General features: G+C 41.7%; 1 protein-coding gene across 1 annotated transcript in view; it reads left to right on the forward strand.

The window, feature by feature from the left end:
- Positions 1-6,933: 6,933 nt before the first annotated feature.
- DDX10 (DEAD-box helicase 10) overlaps positions 6,934-12,992 on the forward strand; it is a 306,374-nt gene continuing 300,315 nt past the window's right edge. Inside the window, exons 1-4 of the mRNA XM_033948773.1 lie at positions 6,934-7,206; positions 8,791-8,851; positions 10,448-10,578; positions 12,100-12,258. Of these exons, the coding sequence (XP_033804664.1) occupies positions 7,039-7,206; positions 8,791-8,851; positions 10,448-10,578; positions 12,100-12,258 (519 nt within the window). The 5' untranslated portion in view covers positions 6,934-7,038. The remainder of the gene's footprint in view (positions 7,207-8,790; positions 8,852-10,447; positions 10,579-12,099; positions 12,259-12,992) is intronic.

Raw genomic sequence — 12,992 nt, forward strand, 5'->3', positions numbered from 1 at the left:
AAAACATTCTTGCAAAACTTGTCTCGCAAACCGAGTGTTGACTCTATTTGCGAGCACCCCTCACGATAACCGGCATCGCTCCCCCCGCTCGCAAAGGCCCCCCCCCCCCGCTCAAGGCCGGCAGAAGCAGGAAGATCTTCTAGCGGCACCAGCATGTCCTATGGGCTGTGTGCCAGTGCCAGACGGGGGGGAGAGGAGGGGGGTAAGCTTAAGTTGTTCGGGCGGAGGGTGCCGGTTCGCTTGGAGGGGGTCTTTGCGAGTGGGGGGGGGGAGCAGCGCCGCTGGCCTCGGGGGGGGGGGGGGAACGTATCAAAGCGAGTTTCCATTATTTCCTATGGGGAAACTCGCTTTGATATACGAGTATTTTGGTTTACGAGCATGCTTCTGGAACGAATTATGCTCGTAAACCAAGGTTCCACTGTACTTTTCTCTGGCCCTTGGAAGCATGGCAATTCTTACATAGAAAAATGAAGGCAGATAAAGAACATATGCTCTATCTAGTCTGCCTAACCATGCATCCATTATCCTCTCCTCTCCCTTAGAGATCCAACAGACTTGTCCCAAGCTGTCTTGATTCAGATGAGGGACAAGAGACTGGGTGAAGGCTGGGGAGGAATTCATTCAGTCTCTCCACTATGGCCATGTCCTCCCTGATGATCCAATGGTTCCACCAATTCCCTCACAGGCTCTCTGCTTCTAGGTGTGCTCTAATGGCACATTTTTTACTAAAACATGCTAATTACAAAATTAGTGTGTTTGTTTTTAAGGCTTTTTCTTTTTTTGCAGGTTTTGTGCACTAAAATGCCTGTAAGAACCTTAAACGAGAAGCCATTAAAAACGAATACATTGGTTTTATAATTAGTGTGTCTTTGAAAAATAAACAGGTATAGTGTTAATTATATGCATGCATGCATGCATTATACCAGTTTACATGGACATTCAATTTGCATGCATTAGGTATGCGTAAAAATATGGTACACAATAAGTCATGTTTACCTGTTCTGCTTCACTCAGCTGTCTCTTCAACAAGCTTAAGAGCCCTAATCTCTTAAACTGTCCTCATATGAGAAGAGTTCCATACCCTTAATCATTTTTGTTGCACTTCTTTGAACTTTTATTAATGCCGCTACATTTTTTTGAACTACAGTAACCAGAATTGCACACAGTGCTTATGCTGAAGTTGCACCATGAAGCGATAAAGGCATTATAATATTCTTTGCCTTTCCGTACCTTTTTTAAAATAATTCCTAATGTTCTGTTTGCTTTTTTGGCTGTCATCACATACTAAGCAAAAGATCTAAGCATATTGTCCACAATGATATCTAGATCTTTTTTCTTGGGTTGCGACTCCTAATGTGGAACCTAGTATCATTATTCTTCCCAATGTGCTTTAGTCACCAAATAACCAGGCTTCCAATTTCCTAAGGTCCTCCTCAATTTCTTACAGTCTGCATGCAATTTAACAACTTTGAACAGTTCTGTGTCATCTGCAAATTTAATCACCTAAAAAGGTACCCAAACTAACCAGATGACCACTAAAGAGATTAAGTACTGATCCCCCCATCACTCTCCCAGTGCAGACCCTCTTCCACCCCACCAAAGTCTGAATGAAAAAACACATACTTGTAGAACTTGTAGATATGGGAAAGCCTAATAGAGTAGCACACAGGTGTCTTATGTAGTTTGGTAAGTGCGCTAGTGAACCATGGAAAGGACCCAGACCCATAAGCCACTCTAACCAGTACATTTATGGTGGAAACCCTACTATACTGCCATATAGTTGCTACCTGCAGCCATAAGGGCTACTGGGGTGGTAGACAGGTGGGTTTAGTAGGTATTGGGGGATTTTTGGGGGGGCTCACCCTAAATTATAAGGGGATTATGGTGAGATGTACATCTGGTACCCTTTATGTGAAGTTCACAGCATAGCCCTCTAAGATAGGCATGTCTGTGTGGCTAGTCCATTACAAGATTGCCCCCCGCCTTACATTCAAATGCAGACCATTTGAATGTTTCCCAAAACTTTTTTTGCTCGAAAGTGGGGTATAACTTTGGATGTCCTGGTGACCTGGAAATCCAAGTAGATGATTTAAAATATATATATATATTTTTGGATGCCTAGCGGTTCGGGTTTAAAAAATGGCCTTTTCTATGCTTCCGTATTTGGATGTTTTGTAGGAAATGTCCAAAGTCAGACTATTGAAAATATTATGAGCTATTTCTTGGGGGGGGGGGGGGGGTGTTGTCTCCACCTAATACTGGTGACATGCATGTTAAAACTAACTTCAAATAAATAAATAAATAAATAACCATCACTGAATAAAAAAAACAAAAAAAAAACATTTGCCTTGGAAAATTGGCTCACAAAGTAAATGCTAATTTGAGTGAAACAAAAACCATGTCACTGATGTTGCCTCAGTAAAAATTACTTCTAGTTACACCCTTGGTTAATGTTCATTAAGTAACGAGCAAACTCTTCACATTGGCATCCTTTGACATGTTTACATGCCATGTGATAATTACTTGGTTACATCTCCCTTCAGTCCATGACAGGTGCACAGCCTTCTCAAGAATAACTTCCCGGTGTCTTGGTTGCATTCTTCATCACTTGTAAACAGTACCACTCCATCTTACTTTGTTGGATTGTTTTTGTTTATAGAAATGGACATAGCATTAAGTTTTTCTTTCTCTTCCTGACACTTGTTGTAATGCCTTTTGTGTTAGTCCATTAAAGGAACCTCAGTCCAGGTACTTGGGGTACTTGATGAGGGGTTTGGATTCTTTAGATCTTTGTGAAGGATTAACACGAAAGACCTCCCTGGTTCTGCAATTTTCTTCTTGTTTGCTGTTGTTGTGTTGTATGTACTTCCAGAAAATTTAATAAAAATTATATTAAAAAAAAGGAACCTCAGTCTATCAAGCTTTCCACAGGTTCATTATGGCTACTCTTCTGTGGGCTGTAGAAGCAATTGTCAGGGGGTAGGTTTTCAAGGGATGGGCAGTTTGGTAAATCAATCAGATTCAAAAGGACTGTGTCCTTAACAGGACGGTTAAATGTTGTAAGCGTCTTCGAACAGGTAGGTTTCTATTTTCATCTAGCCAGTCGCTAATTTGATCCAGAGTTTGATTTTTGTTTTGCGTTTCTAAAGAATTTTGTGGATCTAAGGGATGTAATAATTGAATATCGTCTGCATATGCAAAAACCTATAGACTGTGCTAATGTTAGTAGTGGTGCAAGGAAAAGATTAAATAGGATAAGAAACAGAATGGAACCTTGTGATACGCCAAAAGGTAACGTATAGGTCCTAGATGATGATTCTTCTTGCAAGACCTGATATAATTGATCTGAAAAACAAGGAATTAAACCAAACTGTTCTTGTAACACCTACTGTTTTAAGTCTGTGAAATAGAAGACAATGATCAATTGTATCAAAAGCTATCGTAAGATCAAGAGATAAATTCCTGAAGGATACGGGGATTGAGGGATACAGATAGAGGTAGTTATAGGATTATGAAAGGGTATAGATAGAAGCATAAAGCGGAATAAAGGGTTTTAGACAAGGATCACCTTACAGGTCATGGACCGCCGTGGGAGCGGACTGCTGGGTGCGATGGACCTCTGGTCTGACCCAGCGGAGGCAACTTCTTATGTTCTTATTAGTATAACTGATTTCCTGTGATCCAAATAGAATAGAACAGAAGTGGTAAGACCTATCAATGAGAATTTGGTGGAATGATGTGGTCTGAAACCTGGTTGATTTGGGTGAAGTGCACATTAGTTTGTTCAATAAAATTGGAGAATTTAAAGAATCTTATTTTTTTCTGTAAGTTTCGCTGAAAATGACAGATTTGCTATTTGCCTATAACTTGAACATTCACCAGAAGGAAAGTTTGACTGTTTAAGTTTAGAGCGAATTGAAGCAGATTTCCATAATGGTGGAAAACGGGTGCTCCTCTTACGGGTGAGCCGGGGCAGTCCCAGACATTGGGCACATGACAAATGACAGGTGAGGACCATGGTTTAAGAAAAAGAGACCAGGAATGAAAAGGTACAAAGGTTTTATAGTGATGTAAGAAAGGCAGACTTCATAAAACTGTAAACCTTTCAATATATGGCAATATATCTCATGTCCTAGAGTCTCACCCATGGTAAACAAAGATCTATTTTTACACAGCTCAATGCAAACATAGAATATATGCATAATAAAGATGGTCAGGAGTATAATATGTGGGGAGTGTGTGGTGCAGTGATTGGAGTTACAGCCCCAGCGCCCTGGGGTTGTGGGTTCAAATCCCACACTGCTCCTTATGACCCTGGCAAGTCACTTAATCCCCCAGGTACATTAGATAGAGTGTGAGCCTGCCGGGACAGACAGGGAAAAATGCTTGAGTACCTGAATATTTTGTAATTCACATAGAATTGTAGGATATGTGGAATATAAATAATAAAATAAATAAATAAAATAATAAGACATCAGATACATAATGATTCAGAGGAGAAATGGAGAATTTGTCCCCGTCCCTGCAGATAACTGCAGCAAATCATCCCATGGCATTCTTTAGTGTCTATCTCAATCTTAGTCCTTCTACACCAGCATTCTTCAATGCAAGGCTTGGGGGTTAGTGGTCGTGCCCATTCATACTCTGATTCTTCCCTCGCTCCATAAAGAATGACACAGGGATAGTTTCCCACAGTTAATTGTGTCATTCTCTAAGGAGAGTTACCGAGAGAAGGAAAAAATGGACAAGTGAAGGTAAATAGAAAGGTGAGAAGGAATTGATAGAATGGGAAATGGGAGGGGACATTGAGACAGAAGCCGAGATAAAAAAGCATATGTGTTTTGGAAAAATGAGGAAGAGATGAGCAGTTATGGAGAAAGGGAGAGATGGAGAAGTTTGAAAAGTGAAGAGTGACAGGTGGAAAGAGATTTTATTGAGACTGATAGGAGAGGACTCTGAAATAATGACATACAAGAAAGGAGAAGGTTCGCTGACAAGGGAATACCAACTCAGAAGTGAGAAACTATTCAAAGGCAGGAAGACAATGCTAACCTAGATGGTGCAAGATTGATAACAAATGAAATACTGCCATCATATGGCCCATTGATAGAATAGCTGCACCGGCAACTGGCTAAAGCAACAGTTATGGCAACAAGGAATTGGATGCCAGAAGCTTCCTTGGAAAAGTGTGTGTGTTGGGGGGGGGGGGGGGGGGTGTAGGAGAAGAAGATATAGCAGAAGGGTAAGGGTACCAGTAGAGGCTGGATGGAAAGAAATAGCGTAAGAATGGAGGGAACAGGATGGGAAGTAGCTGGAAAATAAAAAGGATTATGTATTAAGAGTAATATATAGAAATAAAACATATGAAAATAGGTGATACCTTTTTTATTGGACTAACTACATTTTTGATTTAACTTTGAAAGGTAACCCTTCTTCTTCAGATCAGAAATAATATGGATCCTCATCAAGCTGGAGCTGTTTGAGAATAGCAATTAAACCTGAAGAGACATTAATTTTCTTATCTGTTCATGAAAAGTAAGCAGATCATTTTGGTGTAACATGCTATCAGTGAAGAGTACTAAGAAGCTGATTTACAATACAACTGAACTAGCTGAGGAAGGTTTTCTATCAGTAAGTCTACTGTTGAATTCTTACATTAGTTTGCATTCAATTGCTAATTTATAGAGTCGTGCTAATATTTATTTTCAATTTTGCATGTAAGAAGTTATATTTAAAGTCCCAATATTTATAGGTTGACTCCAAGTCAGGATGTCTCGTACAAGTGGTGTCCCCATCTATCCAGGCCATGGAAACAAGAACATAAGAACAGCCATACTGGGACAGACCAAGCCCGATATCCTGTTTCCAACAGTGGTCAACCTAGGTCCCAGTCAACCTAGGTCCCAAGTATCTAGCTAGATTCAAAATAGCAAACAGATCCCATGCTGCCTACTCCAGGAACAAGCAGTGGACCTCCCCAAGCCATCCCAATGATAGCCAATGGACATCTCCCCTAGGAAACCACCCAAACCCTGCCAAGCCAACATTCCCCGGTAATGAACCCTAGTCCGATCACACGCCATGAAAAGAAACATCCTCCCTGGCCTGCCTCAAATCCACTATTCAGCAACCCCAACGCATGCACCCAGTCTCAGCACCCTTAGAAAGAGCAAACAAGCGACCCACATCTACCCTGCACTACACAGACCTCCACCACATCACCCTTGAGCCGCCTCCCCTCCAAGCCGAAGAGCCCCAGCTCTCCCCCACAGGGAAGTCGTCCCATTACCCTACCCTCGTTACCCTTTTCTGTACCCCCCTACATCCTCCCTGAAATAAGACAACCAGAACTGCACACCACATCCAAGGCATGGCCACACTGCAGAGCGACCCAAAGGTACAACATCCCCATTCCCATTTTCCACTCCCTTGACAGTTCCCAGATGTAATGTATGTCAGGAGACTCAAGACTCACTGAATCGGCGAGTCTGATTTTTTAAATCAAATGAATCGATTTGAATCAATTCACTAAAGCGAATCAGGCAGTACTACTCAGAGGCCCTTCAGACGCGGCCCTGAGCTTGGGGTGCCAGGTTTTGAAAATCCATCCTGATACCCTGACAGTCCTCTAAAAAAAAATCAACCAAACAAACCAAAAGGACATGTGGACATCTTGTAACTCTACACAAAAATAACACGTGTACCTTACAACACAGCAGATCTGGTCACATCCTTACAGGTCTAGCAACTCACTTCTTGACCTTTATCTTCCATTAAAACAGAAACAAGTGTAAAAAAAATCTTTTTTACTGCCTCTGTGTTCTACCTTTTCCTCCTTAACATTCCAAACAGTGTACATAAGCTGGAGCTTCAGCAACCAGCTGCGCGCTGCCCACTTATACTTCGATCAGTTTACTTTTGTACATTGCAGGCGGAACAGAGTCGTCGGCGCTTGCGTATGACGTCATATCCCGGCGACGTCCAGTTGCTGCGGCGTGCTGCTCTGTTTCTGTAGCTGGGTCTGCGTGTGAAGGGGGTATGGGGTTTCCAGAGCGCAGCAAGGATCCGGTACGGGGTTTTAATAGGTGGAAGAAGAAGTACACAAATAAAAAAGAGAAATTTAAGTTGCAGAGGAAACTGACGAAGAAGCCGGATTGGCAGATCGAGAGAGAGAGCATCAGCCGCCTCGTGGAAAGGTATCTCGAGGTGAGCAAGAGGAAGACGATTAAGAAGTACAGAAGGGTACTTCTGAGATAAAAGAGAAGAATAATATTTCTTACTTTGAGCAGAACTATATTCCGAAGTAAGACAGGGAAAGAGTATTTCTCACCTTAAGCAAGGGGGCAAGCAATTGCAACTTTATATAGATTTCTTCCTTGGAAGAGGTTTAGTTATCATGTTCTAATAATGATTATGTATTCCTCTATTTTGACGGGACGGCCCGATAGGTGGTTTATTCTGTAATATTACAGGGATCCTCATTTTAGTTCATAAGCCAATCCCTGAGCTTGGCTCATATAGTAGATAACAGAGGTGGCTCATTTGGTCTGAGGCAGGGCTGCCCAAGTCCGGTCCTCGAGATCTACTGGCAAGCCAAATTTTCAGGATATCCACAGTGAACATGCATGAGAGAAATTTGCATACCAAGAAGACAGTGCAGGCAAATCTCTCTCATGCATATTCATTGTGGTTATCCTGAAAACCTGGCCTGCCAGTAGATCTCGAGGACCGGACTTGGGCAGCCCTGGTCTGAGGTGTAATAGTTTGCTCCACCCCATTAACTATAACTGCTTGGTTTAAGGATAATGCACTTCCTCTTTACAAACCCAGCTCCTTAACCACCTGCGTCCTCATCCCTGACTGATGGATTGCAAAGAAACCATCAAATACACCAAACGGAACCTCACTAAAACTTGCTTGCCACCGCTAATATAACCATAATTAGTACCACATTCAAAGATGCACCCCCTGCTAAGAAAGCTACTTTACCTCCATGTCCACTAAGTCTGTATTTTAAGTCTGTATGTTATGTCCACACTGTAAATGCTGAAATCTAAGACTCTTTGTCTACACTGTAAATGCTGTAAATTCTGTATTTCTCACTAAAGTATGTCCTACTCATAATATGAATGTATTCTTGTAACCTGTTTTGGGCTCCTTTGAGAGGACGGGCTAAATAAATGACTAAATAAATAAATTTGGCCAAAGCTGAGATTCTGAAGATAGGGTAGGGAGAGGGCTGGGGCATGTTTTAAGCGATTGAAAGTGGATAGTGTTTGGAAAAGATGAAAGATGTGCTATATGGAAGAACAGATTAGTGAGTTGGTGAAGTGGGTGCACCATAAACTGAAGAAGGTTAGGAGCTTCGCCCTTATTTGGATTTCTTAGCACTGCAGGCAATAACATTGTAAGACATTCTACTTGGGTTTATCAAACCATTTATTAGGCCAGCAACAGCTTATTCAAAATGCAGCAACTTGAATGATTATGAAGGCATCTTGGAGGGTGAGGATTTTGCTATTGCTGCAGTGGCTATGTTGGTTTCAGGTGGAGAAGAGGATACATGGGGGTGGGTGGGAGGGAGTGTGTAGTACAGTGGTTAAAGCCAAAGTGTTTATAGGAATGAATCTTAGATGCTTGTTCTGCACTGGTGCCTTATATAAAATGGAATCAGCTGACCTGCAGCTCCCCTTTGCCCAGCATACTTTATTGCAATTTAGTAAACAGGGCTAATGTGAGATAATGATTACATACTGTGCTCTTGTATAAATGCAATTCTCTTTGTTTCAGGTAAATGTTAATGAAATCATAAAGTTTTCAGATTTCCCTTTGTCAAAAAAGACTTTGAAAGGTATGTTTTTTGATTTCTGTTGTGAAACAACATACTTAAGAGAGCTGCACAGCAACTTGTACAGTGCTACAGAAGTATGCACAGGAAAAAATAATGTTTTCTTAATTAAAAGCAAATTATATTAAATTCTGCAGTTTCTTAGAATCCCTTGGAGCAACCATAGTGGAAGGTCTCTAAACTGATCTTCTCTGGCATTGAATTCAGTTAAATCATGCACTGTGTTTGTTGACCCAGTGATGATCCTATTGTAGCTCAGCAATGTAGGAGTTCTAGTCTCAGATGCTGCAAACAGGCTAGGATTTCAGGATATCCCCAATGAGATATGCATGGATATTACCTCTGTTATATACAGATCTATCTCATGAATATCTGTTGGGTTTATAATGAAAATCAGTTTGCAGAATCCCTTCATCCCTGTCCTAGTCTGTGGGGACAAATGGGATTCAGTGTGTGTGAAAGATAACCTGTGATGCTAGCTAGCATGGCTCCTCTGAGAGGATCTGGAACATAAGAGATGCCGCTGCTGGGTCAGATCAGTGGTCTATCATGCCCAGCAGTCCGCTCATATGGCGGCCCTTTTGGTCAAAGACCACAGAAACATAGAAGATGACGGCAGATAAGGGCCATAGCCCATCAGGTCTGCCCACTCTACTGACCCACCCCCAACTGCCCTAACTGTGACTAGCCCTACCAGCGTATGTCCTTGTTCAGTAGGAACTTGTCTAACTTTGTCTTGAATCCCTGGAGGGTGTTTTCCCCTATGACAGCCTCCGGGAGAGTGTTCCAGTTTTCCACCACTCTCTGGGTGAAGAAGAACTTCCTTACATTTATACGGAATCTATCCCCTTTCAACTTTAAAGAGTGCCCTCTTGTTCTCCCTACCTTGGAGAGGGTGAACAACCTGTCCTTATCTACTAAGTCTATCCGCTTCAGTATCTTGAACTGTAAGAGAATCTCTTTAAAGAGTCAGAAATGAACGATTACTGTTGGACATTAACATAGAAAGTACTGTAATGGTAAATGAGAATTCTTAGGCTGATTTAGTTCAGTGGTTCTCAAACCTGTCCTGGAGGACCACCAGCTTGTCATGTTTTAAAAAATGTTCCCTAAATCCCCATAAATCAGGAGTGGGCAACATGGGAGGGAAGATCTTGAGGTTGCTGGAATAACTTTCTCTACTTATATAAGTGGAAAGAGATGCATGGAACTGCCAGGTGAGCCCTTCTCTTTTCTTTTAATGGAGGAGGGATTACACAGGGACAGAGCCTAGACTTTTATCAGCTACACTTACACCTAGTTTAGTGACCTTGATAAGAGCATAAGAGTTGTCCTAGTGGGTCAGACCAAGGATCCAACTAGCCCAGTATTCTGTTCCAACAGTGGCCCTGCCCCTGTTTTAAGGTATTAATGCGCAGAGAGGAAGAGGCAGGAAAAGCTGAATTGTATAAAATTGAAATCCTGCTTTCATAGTTGTTTGTTTGACTCCAGAAGATGTCTGCAGGTGAGTTATTTCATCTGCTTTGATTGAGAGCATGTAGGCTGCATTTACAGAATTCTTGAAGGTGTGAATGAGCACGTGTTTTCCTCCTTTCCTAGGTTTACTGGAGGCACAGTATCGTATGCCGACAGAGATCCAGAAGCAGACAATTGGCCCAGCTTTACAAGGGAAGGATGTACTTGGGGCTGCAAAGACAGGATCTGGCAAAACTCTGGCTTTTCTCATTCCTGTAAGTAGTGATGAGAGTGTTCCAGTTTGAATCTGAAATTTCTCATCCTCCGTTGCACTAGAAACTGTGAACAGCCCAACAAGACTGAGTAGCAAAGTCATGTGGAGATGTGTGATAAAGCTCCTCTGCACTCAAAACGCGAACATATCATCTAAAAACATGAGGCCCGATATTCAAATTATTTATGTTAATAACTTTGAGAGTTATATGCATAAATTGACAAGTCATTATCATTCCAAGCAGGCAAATGGAATAAATGTTTAACCAAATGCATTTTATTATGAAACTTTTAGAAAGTCAATCAAAACTTATCTTTTCAATAAATTTCTCTGACTCCATATCTATTTTGATGTATTCTCATATGCTTCCAGTTAAAAATTTATTAATCTTAATAAGCTGATGTAATTTTGAAAGCTTTTGTAAAATCGCTGTCTATACACAGTAAACCGCTTTGAACTGCTTGTGGTATGGCGGTATATAAAAATAACGTTATTATTATTATTAGTATTATATTGGCCTTTTTGAAAATTTATTGAGGCTAACTGCATAAATTTTAACTCAAAATTTCAGTAAAAAAATTTAAGAGCATAAAAAGGGAATGGCACCAGGGGCAGATACAGAGCGGGGAAAAGAAGATAGTTGCTTAAACTGATTTTCAGTAGTAACCTCATAAACATTCCAGATCACTAAACAAAAATAAAAATGGAAAATAAGGTGATACAGTAAACTCAGTTATCCAGCACCCATGGGGATTGGTGGAGGCCGGATAACTGTAGTTTCTGGTTGCTTGAAATTTACTGTAAAAATAGTTGTCTCCCTTCCCACCTCACTTTATCATCCCCCACCTCCAAGTGTAGGTACAGCATCTGTTCTTCCCTTCTTTCTGGTCACTTTTCTCCCCCCCTTCTCTTCCCACTTATGGGTCCAGTATCCATCCATCTCCCCTCCTCTGCACTTAATGGGCATACTCAGGTGTGGCGTGCCAAGTTTACATTTAAATTTCCACCAGAAATTGATTTTATTTTCATTTAAATTATTACAGTATTTCTTTGTTTTTTGTTGCTGGGTGCTTGAGAGTTCTGGTTTCTTGAGTTTCGGTTAACAGAGAGTCTGCTGTATATATGTTGATTTTTATTTTGCACAGTATAAGGGGACTAAACAAAATCTTAAGCTTATAAACTGCATCATCTCTATAAAAATAGAGCTTGACACGGTTTACAGTAAGATTGATAAAGCATCACTGTTTCTAATTCTCTGGTGTTGCACTCATAGGAAGTCAGTAACTTGCTGTCGATTTACTGTTGACATAGGTGTCACCCTCACCACTTCAAAGATTTTAAATTGCACTGCCATGCCCCATCCTAGCCCCTCCCTTCTTTAACCTCCCCAAACATCTGAGTCACCAACTTCCTAGGAGCATAATCTATTAAAGACAAACCTTATGCTTTAAATTAAGTGTATGATTTGAATTGGCTGCTTATGTCCTTGATTCAGTGCATAGTATATCTCTTGATCCTGTAGGCTTTGGAGTGCTTGTATCGGCAGCAGTGGACAGCAGATGACGGACTTGGGGTCCTGATAATATCACCAACTCGTGAGCTGGCTTACCAGACCTTTGAGGTCCTGCGTAAAGTGGGGAAAAACCATGAATTTTCAGCAGGGCTTATCATTGGTGGCAAGGTTAGTGGGTTCCTGCCTACCCCTAGCTTAGTTTTAAATGTTCTAGATCAGGGGTGTTCAACCTGCAGCTTGAGGGCCGCATGCGGCCCAGTGAAGTATTTTGTGCGTCCCCGGTCGAGAGCGATGCAGTGTTTTCCTCTGCTGCCCCCGAGTGTTTACCATCTTGCCGGCTCCTTCCTCTGTCTTGCTGCAGCATTTGCGTGTTTGTGCGGCCCCAGAAACATTTTTTCCGGCCAGTGCGGCCCAGCGAAGCCAAAAGGTTGGACACCCCTGTTCTAGATCCTTGGCCTTCATTCCCAATCCTTAATGAATATGCAGGAGAGAGAGATGCATGCCTACTAGTCCCATTGTGTGCAAATATTCCATATATATTCATTAGAGAGACCCTGAAATTCTGACTTATTGATGGTCCTTGAGGACAGGAGTGAAAGCCTGTGTTCTAGATCAGGGGTGGGCACCTCTGGTCCTCGAGGGCTGGAATCCAATCGGGTTTTCAGGATTTCCCCAATGAATGTGCATTGAAAGCAGTGAAAGCAAATAGATCTCATGCATATTCATTGGGGGAATCCTGAAAATCCGATCGGATTCCGGCCCTTGAGGACTGAAGTTACCCATGTCTGTTCTAGATGAACAACCTGATTAGAGCAGTATGAACTAATAACAGTGAACTCGTACTGACCAACCTTCGTAGCATGTTTTACTGATGAGCAGGGTTGACTGAGGAGACTGAGTAC

This window comes from Geotrypetes seraphini, chromosome 6 (assembly GCF_902459505.1).
Source record: "Geotrypetes seraphini chromosome 6, aGeoSer1.1, whole genome shotgun sequence".
Classification (NCBI taxonomy): Eukaryota; Metazoa; Chordata; class Amphibia; order Gymnophiona; family Dermophiidae; genus Geotrypetes; species Geotrypetes seraphini.